We start from the raw sequence: 23752 nt of genomic DNA on the forward strand, positions 1-23752 counted from the left end.
ATTCTCCACTAAAGAGATAAAGGCGATCACAAAATATGAAATAATTTTGATTACATGAAATTGAAAAGCTTTTGCATGAACAAAGTCAATGAAACTAACAAGAAGCTGCAAGCTAGGGAAAAAATCTTGCATAAAATGTCTCTGATTATGGTTTGATGATCCTAGTTATATAGAGAACTAATACAAATATATACGTATGTATACATATATATATATACATATATATATACATACACACACATTTTTATACAATGTATATAAAATGGCATACAAAGTGGTAAAATTGTTCTCAATAGAGAAATTGCAAATATTAACAACCATATAAGAAACTGCTCCAAATAAGATAAATGCAAATCAAAATAACTTTGAGATTCTGCCTCACTGCCAGGAAAATGACAAAGATGACAAAAGATGGGAATAGTCAATCATGGAAGAGCTTCAGAAAGACAGGCACATTAATGCAGGGCTGGTGGTGCTGGTGTTGCCATAGTTTGTTCTAACCATTCTAGAAAACAATTTGGAATTAAAAGTGACTAAAATGTCCATACTTCTTAGATCTGGAGGTCCTGCCTCTAGATGTATTCCCCAAGGAGCTCAAAGACAAAAACCAAGGTGTTATGTGCACCAAATATTGATGGTGGTACTGTTTATGGGAGTGGATAACTGGAAACAAAGAGGGTACTCATCTCTTGGGTAATAGTTACAATCATGTTACGTGAATGTAATAGAACATTATTGTACCATAAGGAACAGATGGAAAGATTTTAGAGAAGTATAGGCAGACTTATATGAACTAAATGAATTAAGAAGTGAATTCTAAGTGAGTTTACTAGAGCAAGGCAGTTAGGTGGTGCCATAGCGCTCAGAATGCTGGGCCTGGAGTCAGGAAGACCTGAATTCAAACTTGACCTCAGACACTTACTAGCTGTGTGACCCTGGCCAAGTCACTTAACTTTTGTTTTCTTCAGTTTCCTCATTTGTAAAATGGGGAAATGAGAGCATCCACTTCACAGGATTTTTTGAGAATCAAATGAGATAATAAACTGTAAAGCACTTAGCACAGGGCTTGGCACATAGTAAGTGCGATATATATTTTACCTATTGTTATCGTTAGAGGAAATAATCCAGAACCAGGAAAGTAATACATAATTTCAATGATATAAATGGGGAAAGAAAATGAAACTGGACATTTGGTTGATGTGTTGGTGAGTTTTTCTGAACTGTTGTTTTCTCTCTATCTTTTTTTATTTGTTACAAAGCATAGCTCTCTGAATAGAGGAAAGGGGAGGGATATATTCAGAAATTTATATAAAATGACTGAAATTGATACAAATAAAATTGATATAATATTTAGAAGTTGATATAAGAACAAAAAATTGTTTAAAAAAGATTATATTTGCCTGGAGTCTTGAAAAATCTAATAGAAGGGATTTAAAATGAAAAGAAAAGGACAGAGATCAAACTGCTTATGTATGTCTGTGAAGCTAAAGATCATAGAGCAAGGGTTCTTTACCTTTTTGTGTGTCATGTGAAGCTTATGGACCTCCTTCTCAGAATTATGTGTTTAAATGCATAAAATAAAATGTATAGGACTACATAGGAAACTATACAGTTATCAAAATACATTTTTAAAAAAGCAAGTTCATGGTCACAAGTTAAGAGCCCTTGCTTGAGCTACAGAAAGGGGAAGAACAGTGGAGACTCAACCTTTTGATCAGACAAAATCTCCTAAGAAAGGAACTTTAGCAATAAAATTTCTGTCCTTGGATGTCTAGATACAAATGCAAACAGAGCATGGGTGACAAGCAAGGCATGCTAGAGATCTTAATGCAAAGGGGCAAATTTCATCTCAAATGCGTCACTAAGACATGGTAGGAAAGACCTATGATAGGAATATTGTTCTGGAAGAATCGACCTTAGGTAAAGGGGGTGAAGTGAGGGACAAAGTAAAAATGATAACGTCATAAAGTACTCTCATGTAAGGAAATCTTGGAACCAGAGTAGGGAAGCATGGTAGAGAAAGAGAAGCAATATTGTCATCAGAGTATACACAGATGACGTGGACAGAATGAGAAAATGAGGACATAGATGAGGATGGGACACATAACACAACTGACTCAGGGGCACAATAGGAACTGGAGAAGGGCAAATGCTGTCCCAATTTTCACAAAAGTGTCAGGAAACCACGCATTAGTGAGCTTGGCTTTGATTCCTGGAAACTTTTTGAGAACATACTATCAAAGGGATAGTTAGTGAGCATTTTGAAAGGGAAGCAGCGATCACAAAGAGCCAGCTTGGCTTCATCAAGAACATGTCATGCTGAGATAACCTCATTTTTTCTTTTTTTTTTTTTAAACAGGGTTATTCTATTGGTATGTTAGGGGAGAGTTGTGGCTATGGTTTGCCCAGATTTTAGAAAACCATTTGAAAACACAACTCATGCTATTTTTTGTGGAAATGGTTAGAAATAGGCTAGATAATATTATAGTTAGGTAGACTGAAACCCGAAGAATAGTTATTAATGGTTCACTGTCGATTTGGATGCCTCAGGGATACAGGAATGGTCTTCCGGTACTTAATAAGTTTATCAATGACTTAGATAAAGGCATAGTTGGACATGCTTATCAAATATACAGAAGACATAAGTTGAAAGGAATAACCATGTTAACAACTAATTCGAATGTAGCTAAATTATTATATATAATATAGTATCAATATATAATATCAATATTAGATACAATAATATATTATATTAATATAGTAATTAATGTTAATAACTAATGTTGTAGAGAGAATTAGGACCCCAAAAGACCTTGGAATGTAAAATGTTGGACTGGCTCAATCTAAAAAAATCAAATATAATAAGAATAAATGGCAAGTCTTACAAAAGAAAAGCAACTTCACAAATACAAGATAAGGGAAGAATGACTGGACAGATGTTTGTTTAAAAAGACCCCAGTGGTTTTAGTGAATTTCAAGTTCACCTTAAGGCAAAAGTATAATACGGCAATCAAAAGGGTAAACATAATGTGGGGCTGCATTGAGAGGCACAGACTATAATTAGTAATTTTGTACCTAATCCAATCAAAAAAGCATGAATGAAGTGTTCACTGAGTACTGGTCATTATGTTAGGCCTGGGGATTCAAAGACAAAACAAAAACAAAAACAAAAAAAGACTCTGCCCTCAAGAGCTTTACATGGAGGATTACTACCACATGTCAACATAAAAATATGTCTGTGATCCCTTGAAAAGAGAGAGCACTGATAACTACAAAGATTAGAAAAAGCCTCTTGGAGACGGGTCATGAATTCTCACCTTGAAGGGAATTTGGGATTCTAAGAGGAAATAGTGCTTTCCAGGCATGGAAGATGGTCTGAGGAAGGCCCCAGAAGTAGGAGAGATGGAATGTTATGTTTGAGGAACAGCGAGGCAGCCAATCTGGCTGGAATATGGTGTGTGAAGGAGACTGATGTGTAAGATTGTAAAAATGCATGCATAGACAAGTTAGGCTAAGCCTGGAAAGCAGTTTGGAGCCAGAATGTGAAGGGCTTTAGATGACAAGCCAAGAAGTTTAAATTTTATCCTAGAGACAGGAAAGAGCCAATCAAAAGTTCTTGAATAGGGGAATAACATGGTCAGACCTGTGTCTTAGGAAGATTCTTTTAGTGGCTTTGTGGAGAGTGGATTGGAGAGGGTGGAGACTAGAAGCAGAGAATTCAATTAGAAGATTGTGACAATAACCCAGAAGAGGGGTGACAAGGGTCAGAGTTAGGATGGTGGTCATGTGACTGGAAAGAAGGGGAGGCATACAAGAGATGTCATGGAGTGGAAATGACACGTCTTGGAAATTGATTGAATATGGTGGGGCAGGATGAGGGAGCAAGATGAGTCGGGAACGACTCCAAGGCTGCAAACCTGAATGACAGGTAGAGTAGTGCTACCTTAGAGGTTGGGAGAAAGGGTAGGTTTAGAGATGAACATTTATCTGTTTGGGATATGTTTAATTTGAGACATCTATGGGACCTCTTGGCTGGAGATTGGTTATGTCAGACTGAAGCTCAGGAGAAAAACTAGGGATTAAAATTTAGATTTGGGAATCACCTGCAGAGAAATAGTAACTGAACTCATGGGAGCTGAAGACATTGTATACGATAATAGCAATATTGCTTTAAGAACAACTTTGAACAAATAAGTCATTTTTACTATTATAAATACCCAGATTAAATACAAAGGACATATGAAGGAAGATGCTATCTGTATCCAGAGAAAGAACTGATAAATAGAAGCATATGTAGAATGATTTTACATATGTACATATTTGTATCTAATGGTAGCCATCTCTAGGGTAGGGGGGAGGAGAGAAGGAGAAAAAAAAGAGAAATTTACATGATAACTTTATTATATATTCAAAAGTAATATATATATATATATAAGTCTGACATAACAGATTTGCAGTTTCATGTGCAATCATCTTTTTTTTATTATACTATGTTGTGGAAATACTCTTTTTTTCATAAACTTAAAATAAAAAACAAAGGAGAGGAAAAGAAAGAAACAGAAAAAGTAAAGACAGCACAGGAAATGGCCCTGGGGGCTACACAGAGGGTAGGACATAGATGATGATCTTGTAAAAGAGGCAGACAAAAAATCACTAGGAGGGAGGGAAGGGCAAATGGAAAGAAGGTATGGTTAACGGTGTCAAATACCACAGAGAGGTTAACAGGCATGAGAAGGGAGAAAGGCCATTTGATTCAGGAAGATGATCATTGATTATCCTGGAGAAAGTAGCTTCAGCTGGGGGTGAGGTTGGAAGATAAATTGCAAGAGACTGAGAAGCGAATGGTTAAGTCTGGAGAGTTTTTTTTTTTCCTAAAAGTTTGTCTGTGAAAGTCAGGAAAGAGATAGGATAGTAGCTTGACAGGATGACATAGTAAAATAAAATCATATATAATATATACATATTATATATATGTATATATATAATATATACATATTATATATATGTATATATAATATATATATATATATCTTCTTCCTACACCTGGACACATTTGTAGATATCAAGAGAGGGGGATGATGGGGGGATATGGAAGATTAAAGAGAGTAGGGGAATGACTAGGGAGCAAGCTGAAAACAGGAAGAGATGATATCAGGAGCACAAGTACCCTAGGAGTTGCCTTGAGGAGAAGGGCCATCTCTTCATTGGAGACTAGAGCAAAGTCAGGGAGATGGAGGAGGGGTTTTGATGTATAGAACAGAGAGAAAAGGATCTCAGGATATATGGCCTCTTTTTCTTGGTAAAGCAGAATGTAAGGCCCTCTGCTGAGAAGATAGCGTAGGCGGCTTGGGGAGAGAAGAGAAGGTTTGAAATAGTGTGGAAAGTCAAATAAAGAGTGAGGATCTGACCAACATGATGACTATCCGTAATTACAGAGGACTGATGGCAAAGTTAGGCTGCTCACCTCCTGACAGAGAGCTGATGGGTTCAGGATGCAGAATGAGACATATTTTGATAACAAGACAATGTGGGAATTTGTTTTGTTTGACTATGCATATTAGTTACAAGGGTTTTGTTTCTCTTTGGGGTAGGGTAAGAGGGAAAGAAAATAAATGTTTTTTAATTGAAAAATAAAATAAAAAATTTTAAAAAGAAGAAAATAGACAAAAAGGAATTAGGGAGAATAAAAGGATTGTTGTTGTTCAGTTATGTCCAATGCTTTGTGATCCTTTTTGGGGTTTTCTTAGTAGGATACTGGAGCGATTTACCATTTCCTTTTTCCATTCATTGAGGAACTAAGACAGAGTTAAGTGACTTGCCCAGGGTCACACAGCAAGTGTCTGAGGGCAAATTTGAACTCAGGTCTTCCTGAGCCCAGGCCCAACATTCTATCAACGGAGCCACCTAGCTGCTCGATAAAAGGAATACTCTTAGACAACACATTTATAATGTACCCATGACAAAATTTATGTGGGGTTTGCTTGGGGCAAATATCACAAACTGGGCCTTATGGCAGAGGGAATGCAGCAAATCTTGCTGAATGGGAGCTGGGAATTGAGGAACCCCCCTATGATGGGAGACAGAGACTGGGAAGACAGCAGTGGGATGCCAGTGCTGGAAAGGATGCTGCCAGGTCTGGAGCTCACACCTGCCCATTGTCCAGTGGCTTCCTAGTTTAACTATTCATGCTAATTAGATATTGGTATTGAGTTTTATCCCTCTATCTTAGAACTACAAGCAAAATTGACTCCCCCCAACTTCAGTGTCCTGGGTCAAAGTCCAGAAGTCAAGCCTTAGGTACAACTCTAGCACAGCTCCTGGGATTAGAGTGGTGACAATCTTGCTGTCCTCTGCCCCAGCTAGACCACATCTGGAATATTGTGCTCAGGTGTGGGTGCCATGTTTTAGGAAGCCCATTGATAGACTAGAGAATATCCAGAAAGAGGGCATTGAGATGGTGAAGGAGCTCTAATTCATGCCCAAGGAACTCAGGAGAGACATGACAGCAGCCTTCAATATATTTGAAGGACTATCTAGAAGAAGAGGGATGATCATATTTGTTCTGATTGATTAATGTCCTTAGGGTAGATCTAGGACCCAACAAATCAACAAGCATTTACTAAGCATTTACAATGGGCCAGGCACTATGCTAAACCACTGGGGATAGGAGAGGAAAAAAAAACAACCATATTCCCTGCCTTCAAGGAGCTTACAGTCTAACAGGGGAGATGATATGCAAACTACTATGCACACACAAGGTACATTCAGGGAAAATGGGAGAAGCAGTGGGTGAGAGTTACAGAGATAACAGTTTTCAGCTTGATGTCAGTGAGAAACTTCCTAATCATTAGAGCTGTTCAAACTGGAAGTGGGCTGCCTCAGGATGTAGTAAGTCCCCATAGTTAGAGGCATTCATGGGGAAAGTGAATGACTGTTTGCTGGGGGAATGAGATAGAGGATGTTCTTGCATTAGGCAGGTGGGTGGGAGGTCCATTCCTGTCCCAAGATTATATGATTCCATCGAACTCCCTTCAGGGCTTGGCTACTTTATAAACTAATCCTAGTAACAAACTCACGGAAGTGATCTTAAGTAAGTTCCTAGTACTTATTTAAGTATATAACAAAGATAATTAATGATGATAAATAACAACTCGTATTTATACCGCACTTTAATAGTTGCAAACTTCTTTTTGCAAGTATTATCTGATTTTATCCTCACAACTACTCTGGGAGATAGATACTATTATCATCTCCATTTTACAGGTAAGGAAACTGAGGCAGGCAAAGTTTGAGTGACTTGTCCAAGACCACATTTCTATTTAAGTATCTGAGGCTGGATTTGAATTCAGGTCTTCCTGTCTCCAGATCTATCGACTGTATTGTCTGCCTCTATACACTCAAATAAGGACTTTTGGGAGCTCATACTATTCCTGACTTTTTTTTGCCACCTTTAGGAAGACTCTGGGCCCACTGGCGTTTGAGGACAAAGTCAGAAAATGTTACCCTCTGAAATCGGAGCTAAGCATAAAACAAACAAAGTAAGCTGGCTGCTGAAGTGGGGCTGGGCAAATAAGGGAATACAGCACCTACTATGTGCCAGGCACTGTGCTAAGTGCCTTTACAAATATTTTCTCATTTAATCTTCACAACAACCTTGAGAGGGAGATGTTATTATCCCCATTTTATTGTTGAGGAAACTGAGGTAAAGTGGATTTACCTGGAGTTATACAACTAGCAATACACAGCTGAGGCTCAATTTGAACTCAGATCTTTTCGACTCCAGACCAAGGTTCTGCACCACCTTAGCTGCCATCTCACCCTAAGGGATGAGGCTAAGATAAGATGTCTCCCCAATTATAAAAATCTAAAGGGAACCAAGTCAAAGTAAACTGCAGCTTGGGAAATTGTTAACTAGCAGAAAAATAAAGGAAGCAGACAGTTGTTGGTCTGTATGGAGTCTAGAAAAAAAAAGAATCTCATGATAACTTGTCAGTACCACCAGTTGCATTTACAGCCCTTTCAACACTATATATTTTTCATTAATCTATCTGTTGCATGTGACACTGAGGGCAGTTCCTTTCTCCTAAATATTTCATCCTCTCCAGGCATTTGTGAGACTACTTAGCTCTCCTCTTTCCTGTTTAGTTTATTTTACCTTAGCCCCTTTTGCTTGTTTATCATCCATATCATGCTCCTGAACTGTGGGTGTTCCCGAAGGTTCTGTCCCTGGCCCTCTACTCTCCTCTCTCTTTACTCTCTCACTGGGTAACACCATCAGCTCCCATGCCTTCATCATCTCTATGTTGATAATTCCCAGATCCAGCCCCAATCTCTCCCGTGATCTTTAATCTTACATCAATTATCTACTAGACATTTCAAACTGGATGTCTCAGAGATATCTCAGACTTGACATGTCCCATACAGAACTCATCATCTTTTCCCCCCAAATCAGCCCTTCCCCAAACTTCTCTATTTCTGTGAAAGGCATCCCTGTTCTTAGAGTCTCCCAGGTTCACAACCTTGGAGTTATCTCCTACTGTTTATTTCCTTTCACCCCACATATCCAATCAGTTGCCCGTCTTGTCATTTCTACCTTCATAATGTCTCTCCCTTTTTTCTCACCTTTTTCCAATTAACACAGCTGCCACTTCAGTTCAGAAATCATTCATCACCCACCGGGATTATTGTAAAAGTCCCTGTACTTCCAAGTCGCTCAACACTCCAGTCCTTCCTCCATATTGTTTCCACTGATTTTCCTCAAGTGCTCATCTGACCAGGTCAGCACCCTGTTCAATAAACTCTAGTGGCTTCCCATTGCCTCTGGGATAAAACGCAAGCTCCTCTGTTTAGCTTTTAAAGCCCTTCTCAACCCTGCCCCAACACAAGGTTGTGTGCTGGAGCTAGCTGAAACCATCTAAGCTGATTGTTAAATTTTCAGTGTGAACATTTACTCCTTTTTAATCAGCAAGCACCACACAATCAAGCCTTGATTTATTGTTTTTGTTGAGGGTCTAGGCTTTAAAAAGTGACGGAGAAAACTGTTAATAATACAGATGAAACTTAAAAAGTATGTCTCGTGAACAATTTTTTCAGAGAGCTTGTTAACATTTTCCAGCACACCCCCACCCCAATCTAGCTTTCTAGCCTCTTTGTGCATTCTCCTTACATGTTCCAATCTAACTGAACTGACCTTCTCTCTGGTTCCATACACCTGCCACTCCCTCTCCCCCATCTCTCTGTCCTTCCATTCACTGTCCCCCATGCCAGGAATATAGTCCCTTTTCATCTCCCTCGTAGAATCCTTCTGTTCCTTCAGAGGAAGCTCAGGTTCCACCACCTATCAGAAGCTTTTCCTGAATCCTCCCAGCTGCTAGTGCCTTCCTCTTCTTAAATTTCTTTATTTTGATCACTCTGTATTTATTCATTTTATATTTATTTGCCATATACTCATGTATGTACTTGTTTCTCATTAGAATTTAGGCTGCTTTTCAGTTGGGACTATTTCAGTCATTAGATCTGTATGCCTGGCACCTAGCATAGTCAGGGTCCTGGCACACAGTAGGTAATGATGTGGCACATAGTAGGTAATGATGATGGTGATGACAGTGGTAATAATTTGTTGTTGAGGCAGGTAGGTGGCACAGTAGATGGAACTCTGGGCTTGCAGTCAGGAAGTTCTGAGTTAAAAATCTGACCTCATATACTTACTAGCTGTATGACCCTGGGTAAGTCACGTAACCCTGTTTGCCTCAGTTTCCTCATCTGTAAAATAAGCTGGAGAAGGAAATGGCAAATCATTCCAGTATCTTTGCAAAAAAAAAAATCCAAATTGGGTCAGGAAGAGTTGGATGTGACTGTAAATAATAATAATTATCATTATAGGGAGCAGTTTATAGCAGCTTAAGGTTTGCAAAGCACTTTACATATGTTATCTCATTTGGTGGCTTAGGTACTTAATGAATACTTGTTAATCTAATTTCATTCTCACGACACTTCTAAGAGGGAGGTATTATCATCATCCTCATTTGATGGACAAGGAAACTGAGGTTCATAGGAGTTAAATGACCTACCCATAGACACAGAGCTAGTAAAAGACAAAGGTAGGATTCAAATCCAAATTTCTTCTGAATCTAAGTCCAATGCTCTTTGTACTACATGCACCACCTTGTCTCAATGTTTATCTAGTACAATCCAGAGGAAAGAGTGTCCTAATTCTAGCCAAAAAGTATTGGCTCTTTAAACAGAAGTATTCTACCTCAGTGAAACTATGGACAATGCCATGCAGGATTATCTAAGACACGCAGGTCATAGTGGAGAGCTCTGACAAGAGGTAATTTACTGGAGGAGGAAATGGCAAACCACTCCAGTATCTTTGCCAATAAAAGCCCATGGACAGTATTAAAATTATAAAAGATGTGACATGAGAAGGTGAGCCCCCCAGATCGGAAGATGTCCAACATGCTACTGAGGAAGAACACAGGGCAGCTACAAGTAGCTCCAGTACTAATGAAGCAGCTGCGGATACGTCTGGTGACAAAAGGAAAGTCCAATGCTTTAAAGATCAATATTGCATAGGAACCTAGAATGTAAGCTCTATGAACCAAGGTAAGATGGACATGGTCAAACAGGAGACAGAAAAATTAAACAGCAACATCTTGGATGCCACTGAACTTAAATGGATGGGATTGGGTGAATTTAATTCAGGTGATCACTACATTCACTACCGTGGGCAAGAATCCCTTAGAAGAAATGGAGTAGCCTTCATAGTCGATAGAAGGGTGAGAAAAGCTGTATTGGAGCATAATCTCAAAAATGATGAAATGATATCTGTTCAAATCAAACTGAATGCCAAATTCCAGAGAAGAGCAAAGAGAGATAAGGTATTCTTAAATGAGCAATGCAAAGAAACAGAAGAAAACAATAGAATGGGAAAAACAAGAGATCTCTTCAAGAAAATTAGAGATATCAAAGAAACATTCACGCAGAAACGGGCATGATAAAAGACAAACATGGTAGGGACTTAACAGGAGCAGAAATGATGAAGAGATGGCAGGAATGTACAAAAGAACTATACAAGAAAGCTTTTAACATCACCAACAACCACAATGGCGTGGTTGCTTTTCTAGAGCCTGACATTCTAGAGAATGAAGTCAAGCGGGCCTTAGGAAGCATTACTAACAACAAGGCCAGTGGAGAGGATGGAATTCTAGCTGAGCTATTTACAATCCTGAAAGATGATGCTATTTAAGTGCTGCACTCAATATGTCAGCAAATTTGGAAAACTCGATAGCGGCCACTGGATTGGAAAAGATCGGTTTACATCCCAATCCTAAAAAAGGGCAATGCCAAGGAATGTTCAAATTATCGAACAATTGAGCTCATTTTACACACCAGCAAGGTCATGCTTAAGATTCTGCAAGCTAGGTTTCAGCAATATGTGAACTAAGAGTTACTGGGAGAACAGGCTGCTTTTCAAGGAGGCAGAGGAACCCGAAACCAAATTACTAACACTCACTGGATTATGAAGAAAGCGAGGGAGTTCCAGAAAATAAAACACCTACTTCTGTTTCATTAACTACATTAACGCCTTTGACTGTAAGGATCACAAAAAACATGTGGCAAGTCCTCAGAGAAGGGAGTACCAGATCATCTTACTTGTCTCCTGAGGAACCTGTATGCAGGCCAAGAAGCAACAGTTAGAACCAAACATGGAACAACTGATTGGTTTAAAATTGGAAAAGGAGTACAAGGCTGTATATTGTCACCTTATTTATATATGCAGAAAACGTCATGTGAAATTCCAGGCTGCACGAATCAAAAGCCAGAATTAAGGTTTTTAGGAGAAATATCAACAGATATGTAGACAATACCAATCTGACGGAAGAAAGTAAAGAAGAATTAAGAAGCCTCTTGATGAAAGCGAAAGAGGAGAGTATATAAACTGACTTGAAGCTTAACATGAAAAAAACTAAGATCTTGGTGACTGGTCCCATCACTTCCTGGCGAATGGAGGAAGAAGAAATGGAAACTGTCACATTTTGTATTCTTGGGTTCAATTATCACTGTAGACAGTGACTATAGCCATGAAATCGAAAGATGCTTGACAGCATTATAAGCCGAGACATTACCCTGCTAACAAAGGTCCATATATGTTGATCTGGTTTATAAATCAGTCTCTAGTGATGCTAATTCCCCAGACCTTGATCATCCTCGAGGGAACTGATAAATTTGAATTTCTAAACCTATGATGCCGAAGGTCACACCCTCAGCCTATGGTTGTGGCCCCACCAGTGTGACCCCAGCTAGGTGATCTTTCTCATTTACATCATCTTTTACCAGTAAATTCAATTCAACCGAAGAAACAGCAACAATATTGTCTATCTATTATTGACTCTACTGGATCCCATATAAAAGGATGATGATGTTCCATTTGAATCATCCACATCTGGTTAGACCTAGGACCAGTATGTGAAAAAGATACGTGATCAAGATACATGAAGAAGGATTCCCAAAAGAGCAATAACAAAGACAGGGTGATTGGAGCGTATTCTCCAGCACCCTGAATTTGGAAGGCGGAGAATGTTAACAGTGCTTACGATTCTTCAGCAGCACAGAAACACCAGAACTCAGCATTTCGTCAGTAAGGATAATTAGTTAAAATAGGAAGCCACCAGATGGTGGGCTGGTGTCCCCTGGGTGTAGTTTCTTGCCATGGGCGGAAAACTTCGTAGGCATGTTTCTGGTCTAGCACTTAGCACAGTGCCTGGAACACAGCAGGCACTTAATAAATGCTAGTTGTCTGTCTAGATCTCAGCCACATCCTCCTGGGGAGATGCCATGCTGCCACGGCCTCTAGGTAGCCTGGGGATTGGGAAGTGAGAAAGAAAGATCCATGCTGAGCTAGAGAGTGCTAAGGGAGGATTTAGAGATGATGAGGGATGGGTATAGACAGATTGTGAGGACAGAAGAGATAGTACCAGCTAGAGGTAGACCTTATCTACAATAGCTCATGAAGGAAGGAATGGGAAGCATAAGGACAATTCACCTGTACAGAGAAAGGCAATGAAGTCCGAATAGAATTGATGAAGCAGAAACAGGGCAAGGATTTTGTACAAGAATGAAGGGTAACAGCTAGGTGGTGCCGTGAATAGAGAGCACTATGCCTCAAGTCAGGAAGACTCATCTTCCTGAGTTCAGATCTGGCCTCAGACACTTACTAGCTGTGTGACCCTGGGCAAATCACTTAACCCTGTTTGCCTCAGTTTCCTCGTCTATAAAATGAGCTACAGAAAGAAATGGCAAATTCCTCCAGTATCTTTGCCAGGGAAACCCCAAACTTGGGTCATGAAGTGTCAGGCACAACTCAATAACAACAACAACAAAGGAGGGCTTTTGGTGAGAAAAGTAATCAAATCCACACTAGTATTTCTGGAAAATACTGTCAATCAATTACTCTCTAACTTCAATTACCATCCCTGGAACTTCCCAGTCCAAAACACTCCGGCCTGCCCACCACTCCCCTCTATATGCTGTCTCCCTCTACTTGAATAGAAGCTCCTTGAGGGCAGGGATTATCTTTCTTGCTTGTATGTGTAGCCCCAATATTCAGCACAAGCATCTGGCACCTAGTAGGTGCTTCTAAGATAAAGGTTTTCATTCATTCAGTGAGAAAGGATTAAAAGGCATCAGAGTGGGGTGGCATGGCTCCGTAAGATGAAGTGGAGGGGATAGGAAGAAAAAGTCTATCTGCTCACTTAAATGCCCGAACTCTCCCGGAGGGCTCCTGCTACCTACCCTACAAAATCAACACCTAGCAACTTCCTTTACTTTGGTGCCTCAGAAGAGTGTTAAATGGCACAGGAGCCTGAGCCCCAGGGCATAAGTTTGGTCCCACAAAATAGCACCATAGCTCCCATGATCTAGACATGGAGCTTCTGGAAAAGGAACTGTACTGCCCACCCAGATCCCAACTGTTTAAGGAATCCAACAACATCAGCTACATGCTCCGGCTAACTCCCAGCTTCCACGGAAGTCCTCAGACACTCAGCCACAGTATTGCAAGGTTTTATTGGCTCATTTGCTGGCATTTTTCTTAAGTTAAATCCCATGCTTTTGGGGGGTGCAGGTCCTGGGGCACTGAGCACTTCCCTCTGTTATCCTGAAGGATGTTCCTGGTACCTTCCCTGAGGAGCCAATGGACTGACTTCCTTTCTGCGGATCTCTTCATCACTGGCCATCTAGGAGAGGCAAAGTCTCTTCTGAAGGCACATTTTTGTCTCTTCTTTGGCAGGTCACCATGGTTCCCTGTGTTAGATTTTCAACCTCTGGCATCCTGTAGGTACTGTAAAAGGTCCAAATGTTTCACCGACCCAGCTGAAGTTGATGATGGGACCTGAGACACATCAGCAGAAATCTCTTTGACCAGCATTTAAAACTACCTCTTCTCGTACCAAAGGCAGGATAGGGGGTGTGGTGGGAGAGTCCTTGAGTGATGCAACTGTGTTGTCCCAGTTGGGAGAATGAGATGCCAGCCTGATTAGGTAACTTCAAAATAACCACGGTGGCTGCGCTGTGGCTGGCTCTGATTACCGTAACAGCGGTGGCCACTGCTTGAACCAGCTACATTGTTTTCCCGATGGGTCAGGAAATTCCCTTTGACTTTCATCTCTACTTCTTCCAGGGCCTTGAGCTCTTCCTTATTAATGTCCTTCGACTCCAAATGACCGGAGTTGTTGTAGTCCGTGGCCCGCTGAAGCATGGAATCCGCCAGGCGCCGACCAGTGACGTCAATTTCCCGCACACACGCGGCCACTGATGCCCATGTTGACTCATCCGCCGCGCTCGACTTGGAAGACTGTCTGTGGGAGTCCTTAAACACTTTGCTTCCTGACATCCTCTGCCTGCTGACATAGGATTCCTTATGGATATCAGCATTTCTGCCTTCTCGAACCCTTGAGGTACAGGTTTCTACTTGCACGTTGGTACTGGCACAACTGGCCTCCCCACTGCCACCCTCTCGCAGCAGGGCGCATAACTTTTCATCTGAAAGGCGACTGAAATGGGATTTGATCCAGGGATCACTCTTATTCTCTACGACAGTGGACACTACAGATTCTTTACTACAATCCTCGAATCTCTTGACGGACTTCTTCCTCCAGTGGAACCAGAGGCAGAGGCCTCCAGCCCCAAGCAGCAGGCTGACCGCCAGCACCACCTTGCATGATGGTTGCTGGACAAGCACTCCCAAGCTCTCCAGGACCTTGAGCCAATCAGGCTGAGATAAGAGAGCATGAGGAGCGAAGAGAGAAGAGGGAATGGGGAGCCCAGGTAACTTGGCTCATGCTGAAAGGCACCCCAGAGGGTGTCTGCAGGGCAGATCCCTGCTCCTCTACTCCCTGGGGAAGACCCCTCCCCTGCCTCAGCAATGAACCCTATTGTGAGGCAGACACCTGGGAGGGGTGGGCAGGTGGGCCCCAGCAGTGCTTGGGGGAGGCCTGGCAATGCTTGAGCATCCAACAGAGGGAGCTGGGGTCTGCTGCCATAGCCAGATTTCTTTCCCCAAGGTAACACAGTCAAATCTGAAGCCTTCTCCACCCCTACCTCCACATATGACTCATTCTACAGTTTGGTTATTTACCCTCCCTAAGACAGAGGCTACTAATTATTATTATTATTATTATTATTATTGTTAGTTGTTGTGTCTGACTCTTCATGACCCCATTTGGGGTTTTCTTGGCAAAGATACTGGAGTGGTTTGTCATTTTCTTCTGTAGCTCATCATACAGATGAGGAAACTGAAGTAAATAGTTAAATGACTTGCCCAGGGTCACATAGCTAATAAGTATCTGAGGTCAGATTTTAACTCCAGAAAGAGTCTTCCTGGAGCCCAGTGCTTTGTCCAATGCACTACCTTGCTGCCCTAATTATTATTAGAAACTAACTTAGTAGCTGAGGCTGCCATTCCCTCCCCTCCAGCCAGAGCCTGGACCACTCTCTCCCTTTATCCACAACGTCCTTCTGCTACTAGCCCACTAAGCATTGTCTCCATCCTTTGCCTTGCCGACCACAGAAGAGAATGTAGTCCTGAGATCAAGAAGGGAAGGAGGGGAGGACAAGGAGAACCTTCTGGAATGGTGTTAGGTCACAATTGGGGGAAGTACCACAAATAATTAGCTCAGCACAGGGGCAGCATTTGGAAAGCTGCCTGGATAACCATGATTCTAGAGGACCCATGATAAAGCATCTCACCCCTTGACAAAGAGGTGATGGACTCGAGATGAAAGATTGACACATTTCTCGACATGGACAATGTGAGAATTTGGGTTGGTTTGTTTTTTTTTTTACTAAATATATTTGTTACAAGGATGTCTTTTTCTCAACTGGAGGGTGGAGAGATGAGAGGAAAAAAAGTGCAGTTAGTGATAGAGTTCCCCTTCCACTCAAAGTTAGAAGAAAGAAAGCCAGAAGGAATCACATACAAGGAAGAAAGCTTTGAAAGTTACAGGTTGAATTTATGCTTTACTTAAAAAGAAAAGTAAGTTCTATGGAATAGAGACTTGCAGTTTCTTGTATCGTTTTCTCCTGTTTCACAATGCAAATAGGAATGCTTATTTTATTTTGATGTTCAGAATTTACAAAGAAAAAAATGGTGGCAAAAGAAATCTACTTGGCTTTGAACCCAGAGAGAGAGAAAGAGAAAGAGAGAGAGACAGAGAGAGAGAGAGAGAGAGAGAGACTGTGTCTGTGAGAGCATGTGTGTGTGTGTGTAAAGTGGTTATCAACTGTTGACATGTGCTTTTATTTTAAGGGCTCGGTTTTGGACCAGTAGCTATTTGGATGCTGGTTATTTCATCCCAAACACTGGAAAGTTCTACCAGGTAAGCAATGGTACCTTGGATAATGACTGAAACCTTTTGTAGAAATATTTATTTCTACAGAATTTCGAAAAGAATTAATATTAACTTTCAAAATCTGTCTCATGGGTCACCAAAAATAACTTGTACTCAAGGAAAGGTGTAAAAACACCAAGGGCAAGTCTGCCTAGAAAACGAGGTCAGGGCGGAGCCAAGATGGCATCTGGAAAGCAGGTACTTGTGTGAGCTCCCCTCCCAGGTACCTCCAAAAACCTATAAAAATGGTTCTGAACAAATTCTAGAGCTGCTGAACCCACAAAATAACAGAGGGAAGCAGGGCTTCAGCCCAGGAAAGCCTGGATGGTCGTGGGGAAGGATCTATTGCCCAGAGCTGGGAGCGGAGCAGAGCCCAGCGTGGGCTGCGCCCGGACCAGCCAGACTGGGAGCCAGGTGGAACAGGCCCTAGTGCCCTGAATCAGTGAGCTATGGCAGTTACCAGACTTCTCGACCCACGAACACCAAAGACAACAGAGAAGGTTAGTGGGAAAAGCTGCGGGGGCCACAGAGTGAAAGGAGTTCACTGTTAGCCACCGCCCCAGGGGCAGCAGAGGTGGTGCAGCTCTGAGGACAGAACTAGAGCTGCATTTGCTTCTGGCCCCAGGCCCACCTGGTGGGAGGAATTAAGTGTCAGATCAGAGCAGGAGTGCAGAGCTGCTTAACATCTGAGTCATGGTCTGGGTTGACAGTTCTTGGGGGAGGAGGGGCACTGGTGTGGCAAAGCTTGCTGTGTAGAAATAGCTCTGAAAACAACAGCACAGCCCCTCAAGCTTGGAACAAAGTACTCTATACTCTACAAGCAGTCATACGCCCATGAAAAACTCAAGGGTCAAGTAAGTTGGCTGGGAACATGGCCAGGCAGTCAAAATGGACTCAGATTAAGACTCAGACTTTGGAATCTTTGTTTGGTGACAAGACCAAAACATATAGCCAGAAGAAGTCAACAAAGTCAAAGAGCCTACATCAAAAGCCTCCAAGAAAAACATGAACTAGTCTCAGGCCATGGAAGACCTCAAAAAGAATTTGGAAAAGCAAGTCAGAGAAGTAGAGGAAAAATTGGGAAGAGAAATCTGAGTGATGTGAGAAAACCATGAAAAACAAGTCAATGACTTGCTAAAGGAGACCCAAAAAATACTGAAGAAAACAACCCTTAAAAAATAGACTAACTCAAATGGCAAAAGAGCTCCAAAAAGCCAATGAGGAGAAGAATGCCTTGAAAGGCAGAATTACCCAAATGGAAAAGGAGGTCCAAAAGACCACTGAAGAAAATACTACCTTAAAAATTAAATTGGAGCAAGTGGAAGCTAGTGACTTTATGAGAAATCAAGATATTATAAAACAGAACCAAAAGAATGAAAAAATGGAAGACAATGTGAAATATCTCATTGGAAAAAACGCTGACCTGGAAAATAGATCCAGGAGAGATAATTTAAAAATTATTGGACTCCCTGAAAGCCATGATCAAAAAAAGAGCCTAGATATCATCTTTCAAGAAGTTATCAAGGAGAACTGCCCTGATATTCTAGAGCCAGAGGGTAAAATAGAAATTGAAAGAATCCACCGATCACCTCCTGAAAAGAGAACTCCTAGGAATATTGTCGCCAAATTCCAGAGCTCCCAGATCAAGGAGAAAATACTGCAGGCAGCCAGAAACAATTTGAGTATTGTGGAAACATAATCAGAATAATACAAGATTTAGCAGCTTCTACATTAAGGGATCGAAGGGCTTGGAATATGATATTTCGGAGGTCAAAGAAGCTAGGATTAAAACCAAGAATCACCTACCCAGCAAAACTGAGTATAATGCTCCAAGGCAAAATATGGATTTTCAATAAAACATAGGACTTTCAAGCTTTCTCAGTGAAAAGACCAGAGCTGAATAGAAAATTTGACTTTCAAACACAAGAATCAAGGGAAGCATGAAAAGGTAAACAAGAAAGAGAAATCATAAGGGACTTACTAAAATTGAACTGTTTTGTTTACATCCCTACATGGAAAGATGATGTGTATAATTCACAAGACCTCAGTATTAGGGTAGCTGAAGGGAATGTGTGTATATATGTGTGTATATATATATATATATATATATATATATATATATATGTAGACATAGGGCACAGGGTGAGTTGAAGATGAAGGGATGATATCTAAAAAAAATAAAATTAATGGATGAGAGAGGAATATATTGAGAGCGGGAGAAAGGGAGAGATAGAATGGGGTAAATTATCTTGCATAAAAGTGGCAAGAAAAAGCAATTCTGTTGGGAGGGAAGAGGGGGCAGGTGAGGGGGAATGAGTGAATCTTCCTCATCGGATTTGACCTGAGGAGAGAATAACATATACACTCATTTGAGTATCTTACCCCACAGGAAAGAAGGAGAAAGGAGATAAAAAAGGGGGTCAATAGAAGGGAGGGCAGATAGGGGGAGAGGTAATCAAAAACAAACACTTTTGAAAAGGGACAGGGTCAAGGGAGAAAATTGGATAAAGGGGGATAGGATAGGAAGGAGCAAAATATAGTTAGTCTTTCACAACATGAGTATTGTGGAAGGGTTTTGCATAATGATACACATGTGGCCTATGTTGAATTGCTTGCCTTCTTGGGGAGGGTGGGTGGGGAGTGAAGAGAAGAGACAATTAGGAACTCAAAGTTTTAAAAGCAGATGTTCAAAAAAAAGTTTTTGCATGCAACTAGGAAGTAAGATATACAGGCAATGGGTCGTAAAAATCTATTTTGCCCTACAAGAAAGTAAGGGAAAAGGGGATGGGGGGAAGTGGGGTAACAGAAGGGAGGGGTGACTGGGGAATGGGGCAATCAGAATATATGCCATCTTGGAGTGGGGGGAGGGTAGAAATGGGGAGAAAATTTATAATTCAAACTCTTGGGAAAATTAATGCTGAAAACTAAAAATATTGAATAAGTAAATAATGATTTAAAAAAAAAAACGAGGTCAGACACCCATGTTGCCAAAGTGAGAGATAACAACAGATGGGTAATGTGGGTGGTAGCTGTATTTCCACCTCCAATATATTAAAAGACCCAAAGGAAGGTCTCCAGCAAGTTAGATACATTCTTTATGAAGGATCTGCAGAAAGAAACACAAAAGAATTAAATAGGATAAGAAAATATGTATGAGGCTGGTATAAGGAGTATTGAAAATTTTTTTTTAGGCAATTGCAGTTAATTGATTTGCCCAGGGTTCACATAGCTAGTAAGTGTCAAGTGTCTGAGGAGGGATTTGGACTCAAGTCCTCCTGACTCCAGGGCTGGTGCTCTATCCACTGTGCCACCTAGCTGCCCTTTGAAATTTTTTTTAAAAGATGAATTATTCTCTGACAAATATAAACAAAGAAGGGAAGGGAATAAGTATTTTTATAGTGCCTACTATGTGCCAGGCACTGTGCTCAATGCTTTTTACAAATATTATTTCATTTGATCCGCACAATAACCCTGTGAGGAAGGTGCTATTATTATCCCTGTTTTACAGACGATGAAACTGAGGCAACCAGAATTTGTGACTGTGCCATGGGTGATACAGCAACTAAGAAGCGCCTGAGGCTTGGATCTGAACTCAGACAAAATGCTCAAGCCGCTGGTCCACCAGCTGCCTCCATAATAATGGCTCGCATTTACATAGAGGTTTCTAAGGTTTGCAAAGCACTTTACAAATATTTCATTTTAGCCTCATAACAAACCCTGGGAGGGAAGTGCTATTAATATCCCCATTATACACATGAGGAAACTGAGGTAGAGGTTAAGTAACTTGCCCGGGATCACATCACTAGTAAGGTGTGTGCAACAGGTTTTGGACTCTAGACAATTTAGAGCAAGGTATAAAGAAATGCAAACATTTGGTTACAAGTTACATGCCTTCCTAAATTTAACTTGTTTTTAATTGCTTAACCTAACTGTTCGAAGGAGAATCTCTAGCTTCCTTTCACCTGTTTTAGGTGTTGAAAAGTGCTAGGCTTTATGTCCAGCTCCCACCCACTAAAAACCACCACGTGGCTTTCCATATGCTGCCAGCTCTCCAGAGACTTTGGATGGCCTAGTATCCTTGTATGTGGGGCAATGTTTTGCATTCTCTAAACAGCCTCTCTCAGTCCTAGAGAGGAGGGGTTTCTAGAACTTCTGCTTTCCAGCGTCAAAAAGATCAGGCTGGTGATGGCCCCTGTTTCACAAACACTAATGATGCTCTCTCTGCATCAATAGAGATTGCTGGGAAACCAACCCTTACTTATAGTACTAACCCTTCCTGCCCTGATGCTGGATTTCACGTCAAAGGGCCTGGGTTCAAATCCCCTATTCTGTCTTTAACTATAAGACCTTAACAAATTTCTTCACCGCTCTGGGTCTGAGTTTCCTTATCTGTAAAATGAGGGGGTTAGATCCCAATCTATGATACCATTAAAGTTTTGTCTATGTAAAATCAGTACCTTTTATTCCTCACTGTCATGGGATTTTATATCTAGAGCTAGAAGGGAGCGCAGAAGCCAACTATTGAAGTCCATCCCCCCTAACCCTCCTCCCCCATTTTATAGATGAGGGAATGAAGGCCCTGGAAGATTATCTGAGGTCACAACTGCTGTGTGCCAGGCATTATACTAAGCACTGGGGAATACAAAGAAAGGCAAAAGACAGCCCTTGCCCTTGAGAGGATCATAAACTAACAGGGAAGGAGAAGAGAAGAACCTGGTAGGTAAGAGAACAAGCTGAAAATTCTTACTCAGATTGATGGAGGTAGAGACTGCAAAAGCTAGACTCATCAGATACATATTCAGAAGAGTTCCAGAAAAGGAGCTGTCAGGCCCTCAGAGGTCACTGCTTGGGGAGGGCATGCAAAGGAAAACAGCAGTTCCTCTCCATCTCTGGAGAGCCCTGCCTACCTCCCCTCAGGGAGGAGTCTGTGGGCTCTGGGCTGAAGCGATGCTGACCACTGGTAGTCATCCTGATGAGCACCCCCAATCCCTGCCAACCACTGAATCACAGAATCTTTGGTCTGGAAGGGACATGAGGAATCATCTAATGTAACGTGTCCATTTCATGGATGAGGAAACTCAGCCCAAGGCTGCCTGACTCCCGGTCTCTTCCTTTTCACTGCTCTGTCCTGCCTCCCCTGCCCACTTGCAGGATCCGCCTTACCTCTAAAGGGGATGGTGCCAAGTTTGTATAGATTCTCCTCCAGCTTCCCATAGTCCACCTCTGCTGTAGCCGTGAATGGGGTGGTCACTGGAGGGTAAATGCCCCCAATGTCCACCTTCCTCCCCTCTCTGGAGGCCCACCCTGTCAGACCCCTCACCAGGCATCTGCCTAGCCCCTTTGCCCCCAGCCTCACAGAGGACCAGACTTGGGGTGCCAGCATATCCCTAGGAAGTCTGACTTGGCTGCTCTGTGCCCTTGCCCTGGAGTCAAACCTGAGCTTTTTCCTCCTGTTAATAATCAATAGTTCTAGTTAAAAATTTGCTGCTGCCCCCCTGACTCCAGGGTCCATAGACAGGATTAAAGCTTTGGCTGAGGAGGGAGAGAGTGGGAGGGCGATCATAAGATAGAAAGCTGGGAGTGAGTTTAGAGATCACTTAGCCCAACTCTCAGGGAAAAGGAGGCCCGGGTGAACGAATGACCAGCAAGGCTGGGATTCACACCGAGGCCCCAGGCCCTCTGGATGCAGGCCTCCTTCCACACCTCCTGCCTACCCCTTCCTCGGAGACAATGTCTCAGGCGGCTGTCCCGAGAGCCACAGACAAGTTTCTCTTGTCACTTGGCAAAGCTGGGGGTTCAGTCCGCCCTCAAGGAGCACAGTCCCCCTGATTAGGCTGAGCTTTTCCACTGGCTGCCTTTCCAGAGCGGAGGAATCGCAGCCGTAAGTGGGAGGGGTTTGCAGAGCTCTGTGTTTTCCGGTCTCTGGCCCAGGGAAGGGGGAGGAAGCACCACAGCTGCTCTGGGATCACTGATTGGCTGAGAGCTGTCTTCTCTGGTCCTATTCCAGCTTCCGTTGAGTTTACTGGTTTTCCACGGCCACAAGGGGCTGCCCCTTGGACAGCTCCCCTGTGGCGTCTCCCTCCCTTCCAGCCCCATGAGTCCAGTGCTGATTCGAGGGCACGTAGATTCTTGGTGTGGACTTTGCTTCCATCTGCTACAGAAGGACAGGGAGAATGTGTAGCTGGCATACAGGCACCCCCTTCTTCCAGAAGCTTCTGCTCCCCACCCACATTAAGAAACATGAGGATGAGTGCACTGATTCACTCAAAGGCATGCAAAAAATCTCCAGATGCCAGTTCAAGACACAGTGAGTGCCCAAGATGGAATAGCCTTCCTGCCTCTTCCCCACACTTCAGGTTTCGCTGAGTATGTAGGGAAGGGGCCCCCAGAACATGATAATTACATTTTTTTTATTTAATTTAATTTATTTAATATATTTAGTTTTCAGCATTGATTTTCACAAGAGTTTGAATTACAAATTTTCTCCCCATTTCTACCCTCCCCCCCCACTCCAAGATGGCGTATATTCTGGTTGCCCTGTTCCCCAGTCAGCCCTCCCTTCTGTCACCCCACTCCCCTCCCAACCCCTTTTCCCTTTCTTTCTTGTAGGGCAAGATAAATTTCTACGCTCCATTGCCTGTGTATCTTATTTTCTAGTTGCATGCAAAAACTTTTTTTTGTTGTTTCTGAACATCTGTTTTTAAAACTTTGAGTTCCAAATTCTCTCCCCTCTCCCCTTCCCACCCACCCTCCCTAAGAAGTCAAGCAATTCAGTATGGGCCACATGCGTATCATTATGTATAACCCTTCCACAATACTCATGTTGTGAAAGATTAACTATATTTTGCTCCTTCCTAACCTAT

General features: G+C 41.9%; 2 protein-coding genes across 2 annotated transcripts in view; both read right to left on the minus strand.

Moving 5' to 3' along the window:
* The window catches only part of HOGA1 (4-hydroxy-2-oxoglutarate aldolase 1), a 35981-nt gene extending 13229 nt beyond the window's left edge, over positions 1-22752 (minus strand). The window contains exon 1 of the mRNA XM_036734910.1: positions 22053-22752. Coding sequence (XP_036590805.1) covers positions 22053-22272 — 220 coding nt within the window. The 5' untranslated portion in view covers positions 22273-22752. The remainder of the gene's footprint in view (positions 1-22052) is intronic.
* Positions 14537-15542, minus strand: C8H10orf62 (chromosome 8 C10orf62 homolog). Its single transcript, XM_036734949.1, has 2 exons — positions 15450-15542; positions 14537-15274 (listed from the first exon to the last, which is right to left on the minus strand). Exons 1-2 carry the CDS (start codon positions 15540-15542, stop codon positions 14537-14539), a joined length of 831 nt encoding a protein of 276 aa, XP_036590844.1.
* Positions 22753-23752: the final 1000 nt, after the last annotated feature.

Source organism: Trichosurus vulpecula, chromosome 8 (assembly GCF_011100635.1).
Source record: "Trichosurus vulpecula isolate mTriVul1 chromosome 8, mTriVul1.pri, whole genome shotgun sequence".
Classification (NCBI taxonomy): Eukaryota; Metazoa; Chordata; class Mammalia; order Diprotodontia; family Phalangeridae; genus Trichosurus; species Trichosurus vulpecula.